The sequence below is a fragment of the Coregonus lavaretus genome (genome assembly GCF_964263955.1).
Source record: "Coregonus lavaretus genome assembly, chromosome: 11".
Taxonomy (NCBI): Eukaryota; Metazoa; Chordata; class Actinopteri; order Salmoniformes; family Salmonidae; genus Coregonus; species Coregonus lavaretus.
The window spans coordinates 34786568-34799949 of record NC_139998.1 but is presented as its reverse complement, the minus strand read 5'-3'; the positions used below and the strand labels follow the sequence as shown (position 1 = coordinate 34799949).

General features: G+C 46.4%; 1 protein-coding gene across 1 annotated transcript in view; it reads right to left on the bottom strand.

Annotated features, from left to right (window-relative positions):
• Positions 1-7222, bottom strand: part of LOC311137305 (breast cancer anti-estrogen resistance protein 1-like) — a 67777-nt gene extending 60555 nt beyond the window's left edge. The window contains exon 1 of the mRNA XM_084171728.1: positions 7006-7222. Within this exon, the coding sequence (XP_084027854.1) occupies positions 7006-7215 (210 nt within the window). The 5' untranslated portion in view covers positions 7216-7222. The remainder of the gene's footprint in view (positions 1-7005) is intronic.
• Positions 7223-13382: the final 6160 nt, after the last annotated feature.

Sequence of the window (13382 nt, the reverse complement as noted above, 5' to 3'; positions counted from 1 at the left end):
AGAGGGAACAGGAGTTATTCGGTCAGTGGGAGGCGCTACAGGAGGCTAAAAGGGAGAAGGAAAGAGTAGAGGCACGGCGAGAGGAGCTGGTTAGGCAGCAGAAGGAGCGGGGGTTAATAAAGGAAACCAGTCCTGCTCCTCGCACTAAGCAAGTGGTGCGTGTCGCCAGTCCGGTCCGGCCCGTTCCTGCTCCCCGCACCAAGCCAGTGGTGCGTGTCGCCAGCCCGGTCCGGCCTGTTCCTGCTCCTCGCACCAAGCCAGTGGTGCGCGTCGCCAGCCCGGCCCGGCCTGTTCCTGCTCCATGCCAGTGGTGCGCGTCGCCAGCCCGGCCCGGCCTGTTCCTGCTCCTCGCACCAAGCCAGTGGTGCGCGTCGCCAGCCCGGCACGGCCTGTTCCTGCTCCTCGCACCAAGCCAGTGGTGCGCGTCGCCAGCCCGGCCCGGCCTGTTCCTGCTCCTCGCACCAAGCCAATGGTGCGTGTCGCCAGCCCGGCCCGGCCTGTTCCTGCTCCTCCCACCAAGCCAGTGGTGCGCGTCGCCAGCCTGGCCCGGCCTGTTCCTGCTCCTCGCACCAAGCCAGTGGTGCGTGTTCCTAGTCCGGTCCAGCCCATGCCTGCTCCTCGCACCAGACCAGTGGTGCGTTTGTCCAGTCCGGCACGGCCCGTGCCCGTTCCACCGGTGCCTGGTCCGGCACATGTCAGCTGCTCCACTCCGGAGCCAGAGCAGTCCGCTCCACCGGTGCCTGATCCAGTGCCGGTCAGCTGTTCCACTCCGGAACCAGAGCAGTCCGCTCCACCGGTGCCTGATCCAGCTCCGGTCAGCGGCTCCACTCCGGAGCCAGAGCAGTCCGCTCCACCGGTGCCTGATCCAGCTACGGTCAGCGGCTCCACTCCGGAGCCAGAGCAGTCCGCTCCACCGGTGCCTGATCCAGCTTCGGTCAGCGGCTCCACTCCGGAGCCAGAGCAGTCCGCTCCACCGGTGCCTGATCCAGCTCCGGTCAGCGGCTCCACTCCGGAGCCAGAGTAGTCCGCTCCACCAGTGCCTAGTCCAGCTCCGGTCAGCGGCTCCAGTCCAGACCATGACGTCAGCCCCTCTCCAGGTTCGGCGTCTCCCACACCAGGGTCCAGACAGGGCCTGGCGTATCGTGGGAGGAAGGAGAGGGGAAGCAGCGCGCCGAGTTCCAGACCAGACCAGGGGCGCAACAGGGAGGCGGAGAGTGAGAGGTCGTCACGCCCCGAGCCTGTTATGTTTATGTTGTGCGGTCGGAGTCCGCACCTTTGGGGGGGGGGTACTGTCACGCCCTGACTCAGTGGACGCTTATATGTTGAGTCAGGGTGTGTATATTCCTTGTTGTGCTTTTCTATGTTGTCAATCTATTATGTGTAGATCTATGTTGGCCGGTGTGGTTCCCAATCAGAGGCAGCTGTAGCTCGTTGTCTCTGATTGGGGACCATACTTAGGCAGCCTATTGGCACTGTCTAGTTGTGGGATCTTGCACCTTGTAAGGTATGTTGTGTGTTCTACCTTGGACTTCACGTTTCGTTTCCTTTGTTGTTTTGTCGTGTGTTTAATAGTTAAAATAAACATGTACGCATATCATGCTGCGCCTTGGTCTGACCCGTCATTCAACGAACGTGACACACGTATGGTTCACAGATCACAGGATCTTACTGGAGTCATGTATAGGTCTAAAAAGGGCCTAAGATGGCCACTTTCATCGTGATTTTTGCAAAACTCGTTTGTTAAACAAATGCAAAAAGCATTTCAAACATCCTTCTTCCCAATGAAGTTTCTATGTGATAATTGCCCGAACAATCTGATACCCAAAATATTTTACACTCCCGCTGGCATGGAATCGCCCATTAAATGGTTTTCCCACAAGGTAGAGAGCAACATTTAGGGGCTACCTCATAAAAAGGCCAGCGAGAGGCCCATATGGGATGATTTGTAGGCAAATAATGTGAATAATAAGATACAGTAGTCACAGAGGGGCTAGCCGCAGGCTAATGCCAAAATCTACGGAACAGAATCCTGAATGACAAGACTTAACACGAATAACCTATAACAGAAAATAGCATAATTAACATGACATTCGCTGAGGTCACAGATCTCATTGAATAGGGCTCACAACAAACATGTTTGCACAACTCTCTCCTCGTAGAAAATAGGCCTGATCAGTAAATTACTTTTTTTCATGTCTATTTTGGAGAATGAAGTGTTGCTATTTCAGTAAATGTGTATGTATTGGTGTGTAACACCTTAGGATCCATGTCCTTGGTATTCTCTGGGCGAGCCCAGGCCTGTCTCCTACTTGCTCCAGCTCTCAGCGGCCCACTTACCTGAACATTCCACAAACTCCACATGCACCTCTCCAGTTACCTCACATTCCAAAGGTGCCACAACACCCCTTCTACAACACGCTTTACAAAACACACACACAGATTACCTATCTAGAAATGAATACTAGCTCTAAGGACTCATTCATAAAGAGGCAATCAACATACTATACTTTCAAATCTTATCAGTCAACCTACAATATACAGGCCAAGTCAAACAAATGTTTTCACACAAATACACATTAACACTAAAGCATACTAAAGTGGCTGCCACTCTTATGAATAATCTCAAGGTGGAAAAAAATAACACACAAAGAACTTCAACCTCTCCTCCCTGTCAAGTCAAGTTTCAACAGCGGTAAGAAAACATATTTGATTCTTGTAGCTACAGGCTACAACATAGTGCTGGAGCTCTGCCCATTGCACAAAACTGAGTGACAGGCTAACTGGTGAGAGTGTAGTGGCACTCCACACAAAGCAGACAGCAGTTCCACTCTGTTGTAATCACACAGAGAGAGGAAGGACAAGGACACCCAGTTCATCACAGTTCTGATTTCTCCTATCTACATACCAGAAACACTTTCTCCTCTCATCCATAAGCCCAGGCAGTCACAATGGTAAAAACTTGCATAGAATTCTCTCAATGCCCAACAATAAATCCTAAAATTACAGCCTTGAGTGGGGATACAGTGGAGATAAAATAATTTTCCAGAACATGAAACATCATTGTGACCTCAGCCAAACATTCCAGTGGTTTGGTGTGAGAGACAAGGCCATGCAAGAATTCAGGGAGCACTCTGATACATTTCAGGGGAACCAAAATACACAGAAAAGATGTGGATAGGCCTACTGTACTATAACTCAGGATGGACTTTGAAAGCTCAGTCAAGCAGAAGTGGCACAGCTCCACAGGTTTTTAGACCATCTGCATGTGCCTCACAGACCTACCTCAGTCAATCTGTTTAGATAAAAGATCAGTGGATATGTGTTCAGTTTTGTTAGCTTTGACAACAGCATTCCCTGGTTCGTCTAACTGCCCCAAGGGCATCAAACCAACCTTTGTGATTGGCTATGTGAGAAGAAAGCCCAGCGCTATGGGAACCATACCAGACAGAGCTGAAATCCAGCGCTTTGTGCAGAATCCATTTTGCCTGGTGTAGGCCTAGCTGGGTGTTCTGCTCTGCAACGGATTTCTTATCTAAACTCCCTCCGTCTCTGCCTCTATTCCTCCAGTAAAGTCCAATTATCCCCCACATAAAGCAGGTGCCCTGGGGAGCGCACGGTTTGATTACAGTAGAAAACACGTGCCCTCAGGCACGGTTGTTTGCAGCTGAACTGGGAGGAGAGAGAGATCCCGTCAACGCTAGCTGAGGCAGCACTGCCAGCCACAAACCAAGGTCTGTTTCAAACCTGTAGTTTTCTCTGTATCATTGCTTAGACTTAAAGCTCTTTGAGAAACACCAGGAAATTATCATGTTTAATAGTCATGGTCAAAAGTTTTGAGAATGACACAAATATTAATTTTCACAAAGTCTGCTGCCTCAGTTTTTATGATGGCAATTTGCATATACTCCAGAATGTTATGAAGAGTGATCAGATGAATTGCAATTCATTGCAAAGTCCCTCTTTGCCATGAAAATGAACTTAATCCCCCAAAAAACATTTCCACTGCATTTCAGCCCTGCCACAAAAGGACCAGCGGACATCATGTCAGTGATTCTCTCGTTAACACAGGTGAGAGTGTTGACCAGGACAAGGCTGGAGATCACTCTGTCATGCTGATTGAGTTAGAATAACAGACTGGAAGTTTTAAAAGGAGGGTGGTGCTTGAAATCATTGTTCTTCCTCTGTTAACCATGGTTACCTGCAAGGAAACACGTGCCATCATCATTGGTTTGCACAGGAAGGGCTTCACAGGCAACGATATTGCTGCTAGTAAAATTGCACCTAAATCAACCATTTATCGGATCATCAAGAACTTCAAGGAGAGAGGTTCAATTGTTGTGAAGAAGGCTTCAGGGCACCCAAGAAAGTCCATCAAGCGCCAGGACCGTCTCCTAAAGTTGATTCAGCTGCGGGATCGGGGCACCACCAGTGCAGAGCTTGTTCAGGAATGGCAGCAGGCAGGTGTGAGTGCCTCTGCACGCACAGTGAGGCGAAGACTTTTGGAGGATGGCCTGGTGTCAAGAAGGGCAGAGAGGAAGCCACTTCTCTCCAGGAAAAACATCAGGGACAGACTGATATTCTGCAAAACGTACAGGGATTGGACTGCTGAGGACTGGGGTAAAGTCATTTTCTCTGATGAATCCCCTTTCCGATTGCTTGAGGCATCCGGAAAAAAAGCTTGTCCGGAGAAGACAAGGTGAGCGCAAGGTGAGCGCTACCATCAGTCCTGTGTCATGCCAACATCCTGAGACCATTCATGTGTGGGGTTGCTTCTCAGCCAAGGGAGTGGGCTCACTCACAATTTTGCCTAAAAACACAGCCATGAATAAAGAATGGTACCAACACATCCTCTGAGAGCAACTTCTCCCAACCATCCAAGAACAGTTTGGTGACGAACAATGCCTTTTCCAGCATGATGGAGCACCTTGCCATAAGGCAAAAATTATAACTAATTGGCTCTGGGAACAAAACATCGAAATTGTGGGTCCATGGCCAGGAAACTCCCCAGACCTTAATCCCATTGAGAACTTGTGGTCAATCCTCAAGAGGCGGGTGGACAAACAAAAACCCACAAATTAGGACAAACTCCAAGCATTGATTATGCAAGAATGGGCTGCCATCAGTCAGGATGTGGCCCAGAAGTTAATTGACAGCATGCCAGGGCGGATTGCAGAGGTCTTGAAAAAAAAGGGTCAACACTGCAAATATTGACTTAATGTTATTGTTAATAAAAGCCTTTGACACTTATGGAATGCTTGTAATTATACTTCAGTATACCATAGTAACATCTGACAAAAATATCTAAAAACACTGAAGCAGCAAACTTTGTGAAGACCAATACTTGTGTCATTCTCAAAACTTTTGACCACGACTGTACATGATGACACATTTACGACAAGGAATAACTTACTGTATGTATTTGAGTCACTAACACATCTTTATATGTTCGGTATGTATTCTACTTGACTACGTTTTTAACCTATATCTGAAACCCTGTGACTCACGGTTGGTTGTGCATGCATGTCCGAGCTGACCCTACCTAAATCAACCTTCCTTCCCACTACTCCTGGGCTGTCACAGCCTGGTGCCTGTTATTACTACGCTCAGTGACTGTGTGACACCTGTAATCCCTCCGAGGGAAACGATGGAACTGACTGGGTGAGGAGTTTCACTGCCAGACCTCCTAGGGGGTGACATGGGGGAATTCCATCCCAGCACCCAGAGCCCAGGCAGGGGGCTGTGAGTCAGTCAGAGGTGAGTCAGGCCTGGGGGACATGGGCGAGGGTTACTCAGCTCATTTGACCACCCCAAACTCCCCCACTCTCTCGCTCAGTCACTAATACTGCATGGTGGGAATCTACTTAATATATTTATACACTAGCATCACTTCCTGGTCTTGTTAATCCCTCATTCTGAAACAGCAAGCAGATAGCTAGCACGTTACAAGGTATTCACTGCATTGTCAAGTTCTCATTCTCAAAAGGCATGGTTACCAAGGCCTTGGAGTACAATTTGATTTGAAATAAACATCTCTCAGAAAAATGTAGGCTAAACCTTCCATCTACATATCCTCATTACAGTCACCCAATCAAATACAGTTAATTAAAGATAGCTATAGGAAAAGCTACCCTCATCTAAATACATATATAGTAATGTCAGTGGTGTTTGTTCATTGTGTAATTACATGCTTTCTAATGTGTGTGTGCCCAGGCCAGGGGACAAAGAGTGGGACTACACCAGGCCTCTCCAGGGGGTTGGCCCCAGTGCTGCTAAAGAGCATAAGCCTCTCAGACAGAAATACAGTATGGGTCCTGTCAACCAAATACCAAACCCCTGTGTAATTACAGCACTACAAGCTGACAGAATGCCAACACTTTCAAACAATAGCAAGGAACGGCTGGTACTGCCAAGACTCCAGCAGAGGCAGGACACTCCACTCTTTTCTCTCCTCAAAATCTTAATCTTTCAACTTTCTCCTGAGTCAGCTGAGCAGCGGATCTCCATTGCTCTCTCTCCTGTCTGGCTGTTCCAAAGCCCTTTCTTCTAACAGTGTCTTAAGCCCTCCAACTCTCCCCTTTCAGAGGAGAGGGGCCTTTACAAAACATACAGGACAGAACACTAAGCTTTTTTCAAGAACTAGTATAAAAAAGACTAGGGAGTTTACTTTAATTTTCTCCTTATTAGACATTTCCCATTGTAGGTGTAGTATTGTAACTTCACATCTGTCTAAAACACACAACCCAATACACATACCTTGACATGTACTCATAGCGCAGCACACAAAGTAACTCCTGCTGAGTACCAACAAAAGGTATGAATACACTTTTATTTTTTTACTGAAGTTCTCCCCACTCTTTTCCTTTTCTTCCCTCAATGTCCTACCCTCCCTCTCTTTTCTTCCACCTCTCTACTCTTTCCCAGCTGGGGCATTTAGCATGTCCTGACCAAAGCGTTCACACAGCAATGAAAACAGCAAACCCACAAACATTCACATTACCCACTCACCAGATAGTTCATTTTCAGCCCTCTTGTGTGAGTCCGTCCGACAGACTCCACACCGGAGTAACAGGGCAGAGATTTAGCACTGGAAACAGCCCCTGTGTCTAGCCACCAGTTAAAGTTCCCTGCTGTCTCTCTCCCAGGCAGAAAGACTTGGTCAGATTCTAACACATTCTCCGCCACTGTGATCTCAGAGGGCAAGAATGAGACTGTCATTCGCTCTTTCTCCGACTTCCTCTCTCCCTCTCTCTGGCCAGGGGAGGGAGGGAAGAATGCGCAGTAACCTGACACCCCCCAGTTCCTGCACATCCCGACATTCCCACTCCCGGTCTGTGATTGGTCAAGGACCTCTTCTTATGTTAATGAATCTTGCCTTCTCTCTCCCCCTGGCTGTGTGGAATGTTTAGTGCGTGTGTTCAGACCTTGGAGGGACACAGACACTCAGTTTTCTAAATGTTCTAACCCCAGCAGAACACACATACCTCCCCCAGCCACCCCCAGCCACCTTTCTCATCAATTCATCTCTATTTGTATTTTCTGCCCACTGGCATTTCCCTCCTCCCTAAAACTATTCTTATTTCTTATTCATCTCATCGGTCTCACATTGTTGCTCAGATACATGAGCACATTATACACTCTGGTCTTAAATGTTAATCAATCTAATAATGTATGTCTAAACACATTTGCGGGCAGAGTGTATAATGTGCAGCACACACATTCAAATCCATTCCCAGTACGCCAGTTCTAATTGTCCCCCCAGGTTACATTTAATTTGCTGGGAATAAGAAGAAACTAAAATCAACTGGGTGGAACCAATATCTCAGTGTCGGCCACACAGACCCTAACTCAACAAACACAGCACAACGGTTGTCCTTTGAGAAATCAACTTGGTAAATCAGAGTGTAACACAATAACTGTATAACGGTATAACATAACTAGTTTCACAATGCAAATCTCACAATACTGTTAAAATGCTATTAAAGTACTGAGACTAATCTGGAGGTTGTTGAAGAAAGCGTTAAGGCCGTATCTAAGGTAGAGTTCACGGCTCAGGGCAAACAAACAATGAGGGATGACATCCAACACTTAGTCATCCATCTAACTCAGATTGAGCAGGTTAGGAGGTCATGAGGTCAAATGCAGACCCTACTCCTTAATCAATATTCCAGAACTAAATCAACACAAATGGCTTCCAATGGAACCATTTAGTCTCCATGCTGATATGTCAAACTCTCAAACATGACTCACCTACATGTTGCATACACTTATTCAAATGTGGAGAGTGTGTGTATGTTATGAGTAAGAAAGGTAAGTGGAAGAGAGTATAGGTATGAGTGAGGTATGTGAAGGTGAGAGTGTGTTATCAGAAAGGTGGGGTCTGTGTGGTTTGAAGGAGGGAGGGGCCACATTATCCAGGTCATATGGGACTTACAGCATGAGGGCTGTGGGTAGACCACAACATAGCCTACATAGACAGTCAAAGTGGTGTAATGCAGAGAGGGCAACAACACCTCCTACAATCATAGACCATGGAGAAGAAAAACACCACAGAAAGCACCAGAAATGTCCTTATTTGGCCAATGCTGCAGAAGCAGGCTGGCAGGACTGTGGGAGACAGAGGTGAGGTGACAGTCTAGCAGGGCTATTCTCACACTGTGCTGACATCCTCCCATGGGCCAATGCTCAGGGGTAAAGGTCAAATCACTGAGGTAGCAGGCACTGCTGTCAAGCCTCAGAACACACACTGAGACGAGGGCGCAAAACAGCATTAGTGGGCATGAAGAGTAGGCTGGTGTCACATCAAAAACATTCCCCCCGATTTAATGTGATCTGAGAAATGTGCATTCTAATCTTGATATAGAGCCTGCCTTTCAAAAGCCAGAGGTCTCCATGGTGATTGAGCTGTTTCACTGAAGTACACACATACTCAAGCACACACACACACATGTCTGCCGTTCACAGTTTTACATGGTCTCATGGGACCTATGCAACAGTCCCAGTCTCTCTCGTCAGAGCCTGGGTAAGATCATAGCTGTCAATTAAACAGAGAGCTAGTCCAGACACAGAGATTAGACAATCACATCAGAGTCAGACACCATTTCAATTACCCCGCCCCCCCCCCTTGTCCCCCTCTTACTACTCAGCTAATGAGCCACCCCCCACCAGGGCCCACTAATCAATCCCCTGGCCCAGGAGAGAAGGCCTGAGCCCAGGGTAACAGGCTTAACTACCTGTCAACATCCTGCACGACGATACGACAGACTTTCTATGATTCTACACAGATAGACCTGTCCAGAGACTACTGCTGTGGTGGCTGAATATCACAGACAGGAAGATACAACAGTCAACTACCAGGAATAACCACAGGCGCAGACAGCTGCACCCTCAGCACATAATTCAGACACATACATGTCACTGCTCTGTGGTGAGTTCTATCTGTGTGCCCTAAGACTCAGTCCAAGTGGGTCTGCGTGGCTTGCATTTGGGGTCTGTGGGTTCTGTCGGTGCTGTGCAGCAGAACACTGGGTCCATTGTGCTGGTGTTGTCTGGACCAGGGCTGTCCAGCTGCCCATGCATTCCTCACACCTACACACTGAGCGCCTCTCCTGGCCCAGGCTCACCCGCCACAGCCCCCATTGCCCCCTGCTCCGGCCAGCACGTAACCTATGTCACACAGACATTGTGCAAATGGCTGAAATTACTGTATTCCCCTTGGCCCTTCTCAGACAGAACATACTTATTATCGAGGAGGACAAGAGATGTAGGTCACCAAATGTGAATATGGAAATCCTGTTTCCTAGTGAATTGAGGTTGTTTCTGTCTCTCTTGATGGGAGCCCAGAGGTCCTTCCACTGGGGCTGTTGCTGGGCAGGAACACTGTCTCTCCAGCTCTCCCTCCACTATCTCCCCAAAACCAGCTCACAATGGAGAATCATGCTGATCACTAATTACTTAATTAACCCCTTGCAAATTACTTATTCAATCATGTGTGTGATGTTTAGCATTTAATGAGCCCATTCTACAGTGAGATTTGGTGAATTTCAGTCTAAAGCCGTGACAATATGGGGTTTAGTATTCCATAATTTAAATAGATATTTAATCATTATTATGGTTTGACTAAACCTCAAGCTGTCATTTGGACTGATTAACAGCACCACTGCTGTAAGCCTCTGGCTGGCGAGCCGTTATAATTGAAAGTAACTTATTTCGATTCCAATCAGTTGTATCATCCACACACTCATATCCAAACTATGCATAATAACAAAGGGTGTCCTGTGGGTAATGTCCCGTGCCGCACAACTGTGACATCATTCATAGTGGCTGAGAGTGAAACAATGCACATGCTTGTGTACGACATCCGCCCCCCTGGTCAAAAGGAATATTCATGCAGCTTTGAAGGGGAAAAATGTAAGACTGATTTTTTTGTTGTGACTTTGTCAGTCCTGCTGTTCAGTCTATCACATAAGGCTTTTCAAAGGCTTATGATGGAAGAGGGAGAAAATCCTCCAACAACACAGTAATACACTCATCCACAACAAAACACAACCAAGCTTGCACGCACACGTTGGATGGACAGTGACACACGCAGGCACAAAGACACACACACACACACACAGGACAAAGTTGTGTCCTCTTACAGGATGCTGCATCAAAGATTCTGACAGTGTGATCTGACATTTTGGATCTTTGTTCCAGACTGGCAGTTTGCCCCAGTCCCTGAGGGAGGGTTTACGTCTCCCCCCCACCATTCATCTGATGGAGGATAAGACTCGGCTATCTGGGATACACATGAAAAAACAAACCATAACCCTACAATGATACAAGAACAATAATCACCGTAAGTGTTTACAAATCCCCCTCCCCCGGAGTAATAGGATTGATCTGAACAGCTTCAACATTAATTTCCATAGATAATTGCATTTGTTTATTCTCTGATTTTATATTTCATTTGTATTTGTTTTCTTATCAGCAAAGCTTGTTAATACTCTGAGATTATTAAAAACCACAAAGTGAGTATTTTTTTAAATCAAAGCTTGCTCCACAAAGCTGCTTGTTCCTCAGTATAAGCGCTCTGCAGCACAGGGCTAATTTCCCTCGCTCTGTTTCGCTGCAATAAAAAAAAGATTAGCATTAATGTGGCAGGAAGTAAAATGGCATTATCTCTGTGTGTGGAGAATGGGAGGCTGATTGTATTTCCAGGCTAAACGAGGAACTCTGTGTTTAGGGAGGACTGTCTTCCTCACTGAGACGTTCTGCATGCAGAGGAGTTCCAATAGGCCCCCAAACGCCCCCCTAAATATAAACACAATCCTTCCACAGCCAACTTAATTAGATTCTCCTGATTTGCGTTTTCATTTTAATCTCTATTATGGTTGGATGTCGTTGCGACTGCCGTTGGTTCAGCCAGCAGCACTTCCACTGAATGCTGTTCTCTCATTCCATCATCACACACCCACACTCTGTCACACACACACACACATACGGTATACACACACACGCAAACACACACTCTTTCTCTCTCACAAGACATACACAAGACATACAGAAACACACAGTTATAATTACTTACATAGACATAAAACACACACTGAAAAGCCCCAAAACAGTGTTCCTTTCCCCCTGGTTGGAATGTAGGAATGTGGCTCTAACTTTAACTCTACCATAACGTTGGGCTTTCCAACCATCATTTCCAGGAAGGGGACCTTTTCCTATGGACACAGTGGCAGGACTGAGTCACTAAAAAACAATGCAACTAGGTGGTCACTAAACACGTCAAAATAGGCATTACACAATTACAATATACTTTAAATATATCCAGAATATTGATGTTTATCACTATGAGCAAATGTTTCAATGTTCCTAATCTATAGCTTCAACAATACAACTAAACCATTATTTGGAGCAGATGCCTTCATGGACATTCCTGATAACAGGTCCTGTGTAGCTCAGTTGGTAGAGCATGGCGTTTGCAACACCAGGGTTGTGGGTTGGATTCCCACGGGGGGCCAGTATGAAAATGTAGGCACTCACTAACTGTAAGTCGCTCTGGATAAGAGCGTCTGCTAAATGACTAAAATGTAATGGAAGGATGTGAAGGATTTCAGCTATGTTCCTCCACATAATTGTAATAAGCCCTCCGTTCATAGGCAGAGCTGTTTCTCTGAAGATGTCTTTCACTCTCCATCTGACTGAGGTGGGTTTCTATTCCTGGCTCAGCTCTGTAGTTTTGGGTGTGAACTTGATCCAGCCTGTAGCCCTGTATAGAGGGAATAACAGGCAGCCCCAGAGAGGGGTTGAGGTGAGAGCACCGGAGCCAGCCATGACAGGCCATCAGTAACTGCCATCTAATGTAATCTCATTACAATTCTCACTAAAGTGTGACTACCGCCTAATTTAATGTGATTAGTCTGCTCAGCCATTTGTAACTGTCAACTAGGCTACTGTAATATTACTGCCATATAGCCTCAGCTTCCCTTGTGGTTGGGTATCATGGACCAGGCAAGCCTCTAGAGAGAAATATGGAATATAAATACACTTGTTCAAACGTTAAAGTTTGAATTAAAAATATGTATTCATTTCAACACCTAACCCATGTCCAGTGCCACACGAATGTTCCTAGCCTTGGTGAAACCATGACAACAGTTGACAGCTAATGAGGAATACATGAACAGTGTGGGTTAGGGTTCACAGAGCTATAATGAGTTCTCTAGCTATGCACCGCATTCCAATCAGCTGTCTTGCTCCCGCACAATTCAAAAGAGCTCTCCACTCTTGGAACCATTATAAAAAAATTTACCAGCCAAAAAACTATTAATTGGAGGAGAATAACATACAGGTCAGAGCTGTTAACTAACTAGTCAACACATAGCAGGGCTGAGTAGAGCCGTTTATAGAGACATATTTAAGTACTATACTGTACATGGCTCTGGGGTTAAGAGAGCACTACTGCCCCCTAGGAGATGGCAGAAATCATGGTACCATGGAATCAGTTGCCATCATAACGTTTGCATTTGTTTATACTGCAAACATAAGACAAGCATACCATAATCATGTCCCAATGTCCTTGCAGAGTAACCACAGAGATCAATCTACACTGAGTATACAAAACATTAAGAACACATGCTCTTTCCATGACATAGACTGACCAGGTGAATCCAGGTGAAAACTATGATGTCTTATTGATGTCACTTGTTAAATCCACTTCAATCAGTGTAGATGAAGGGGAGAAGACAGGTTAAAGAAGGATTTTTAAGCCTTGAGACAATTGAGACATGGATTGTGTATGTGTGCCATTCAGATGGTGAATGGGCAAGACAAAACATTAAATTGCCTTTGAACAGGGTATGGTAGTAGGTGCCAGGCGCACTGGTTTGTGTCAAGAA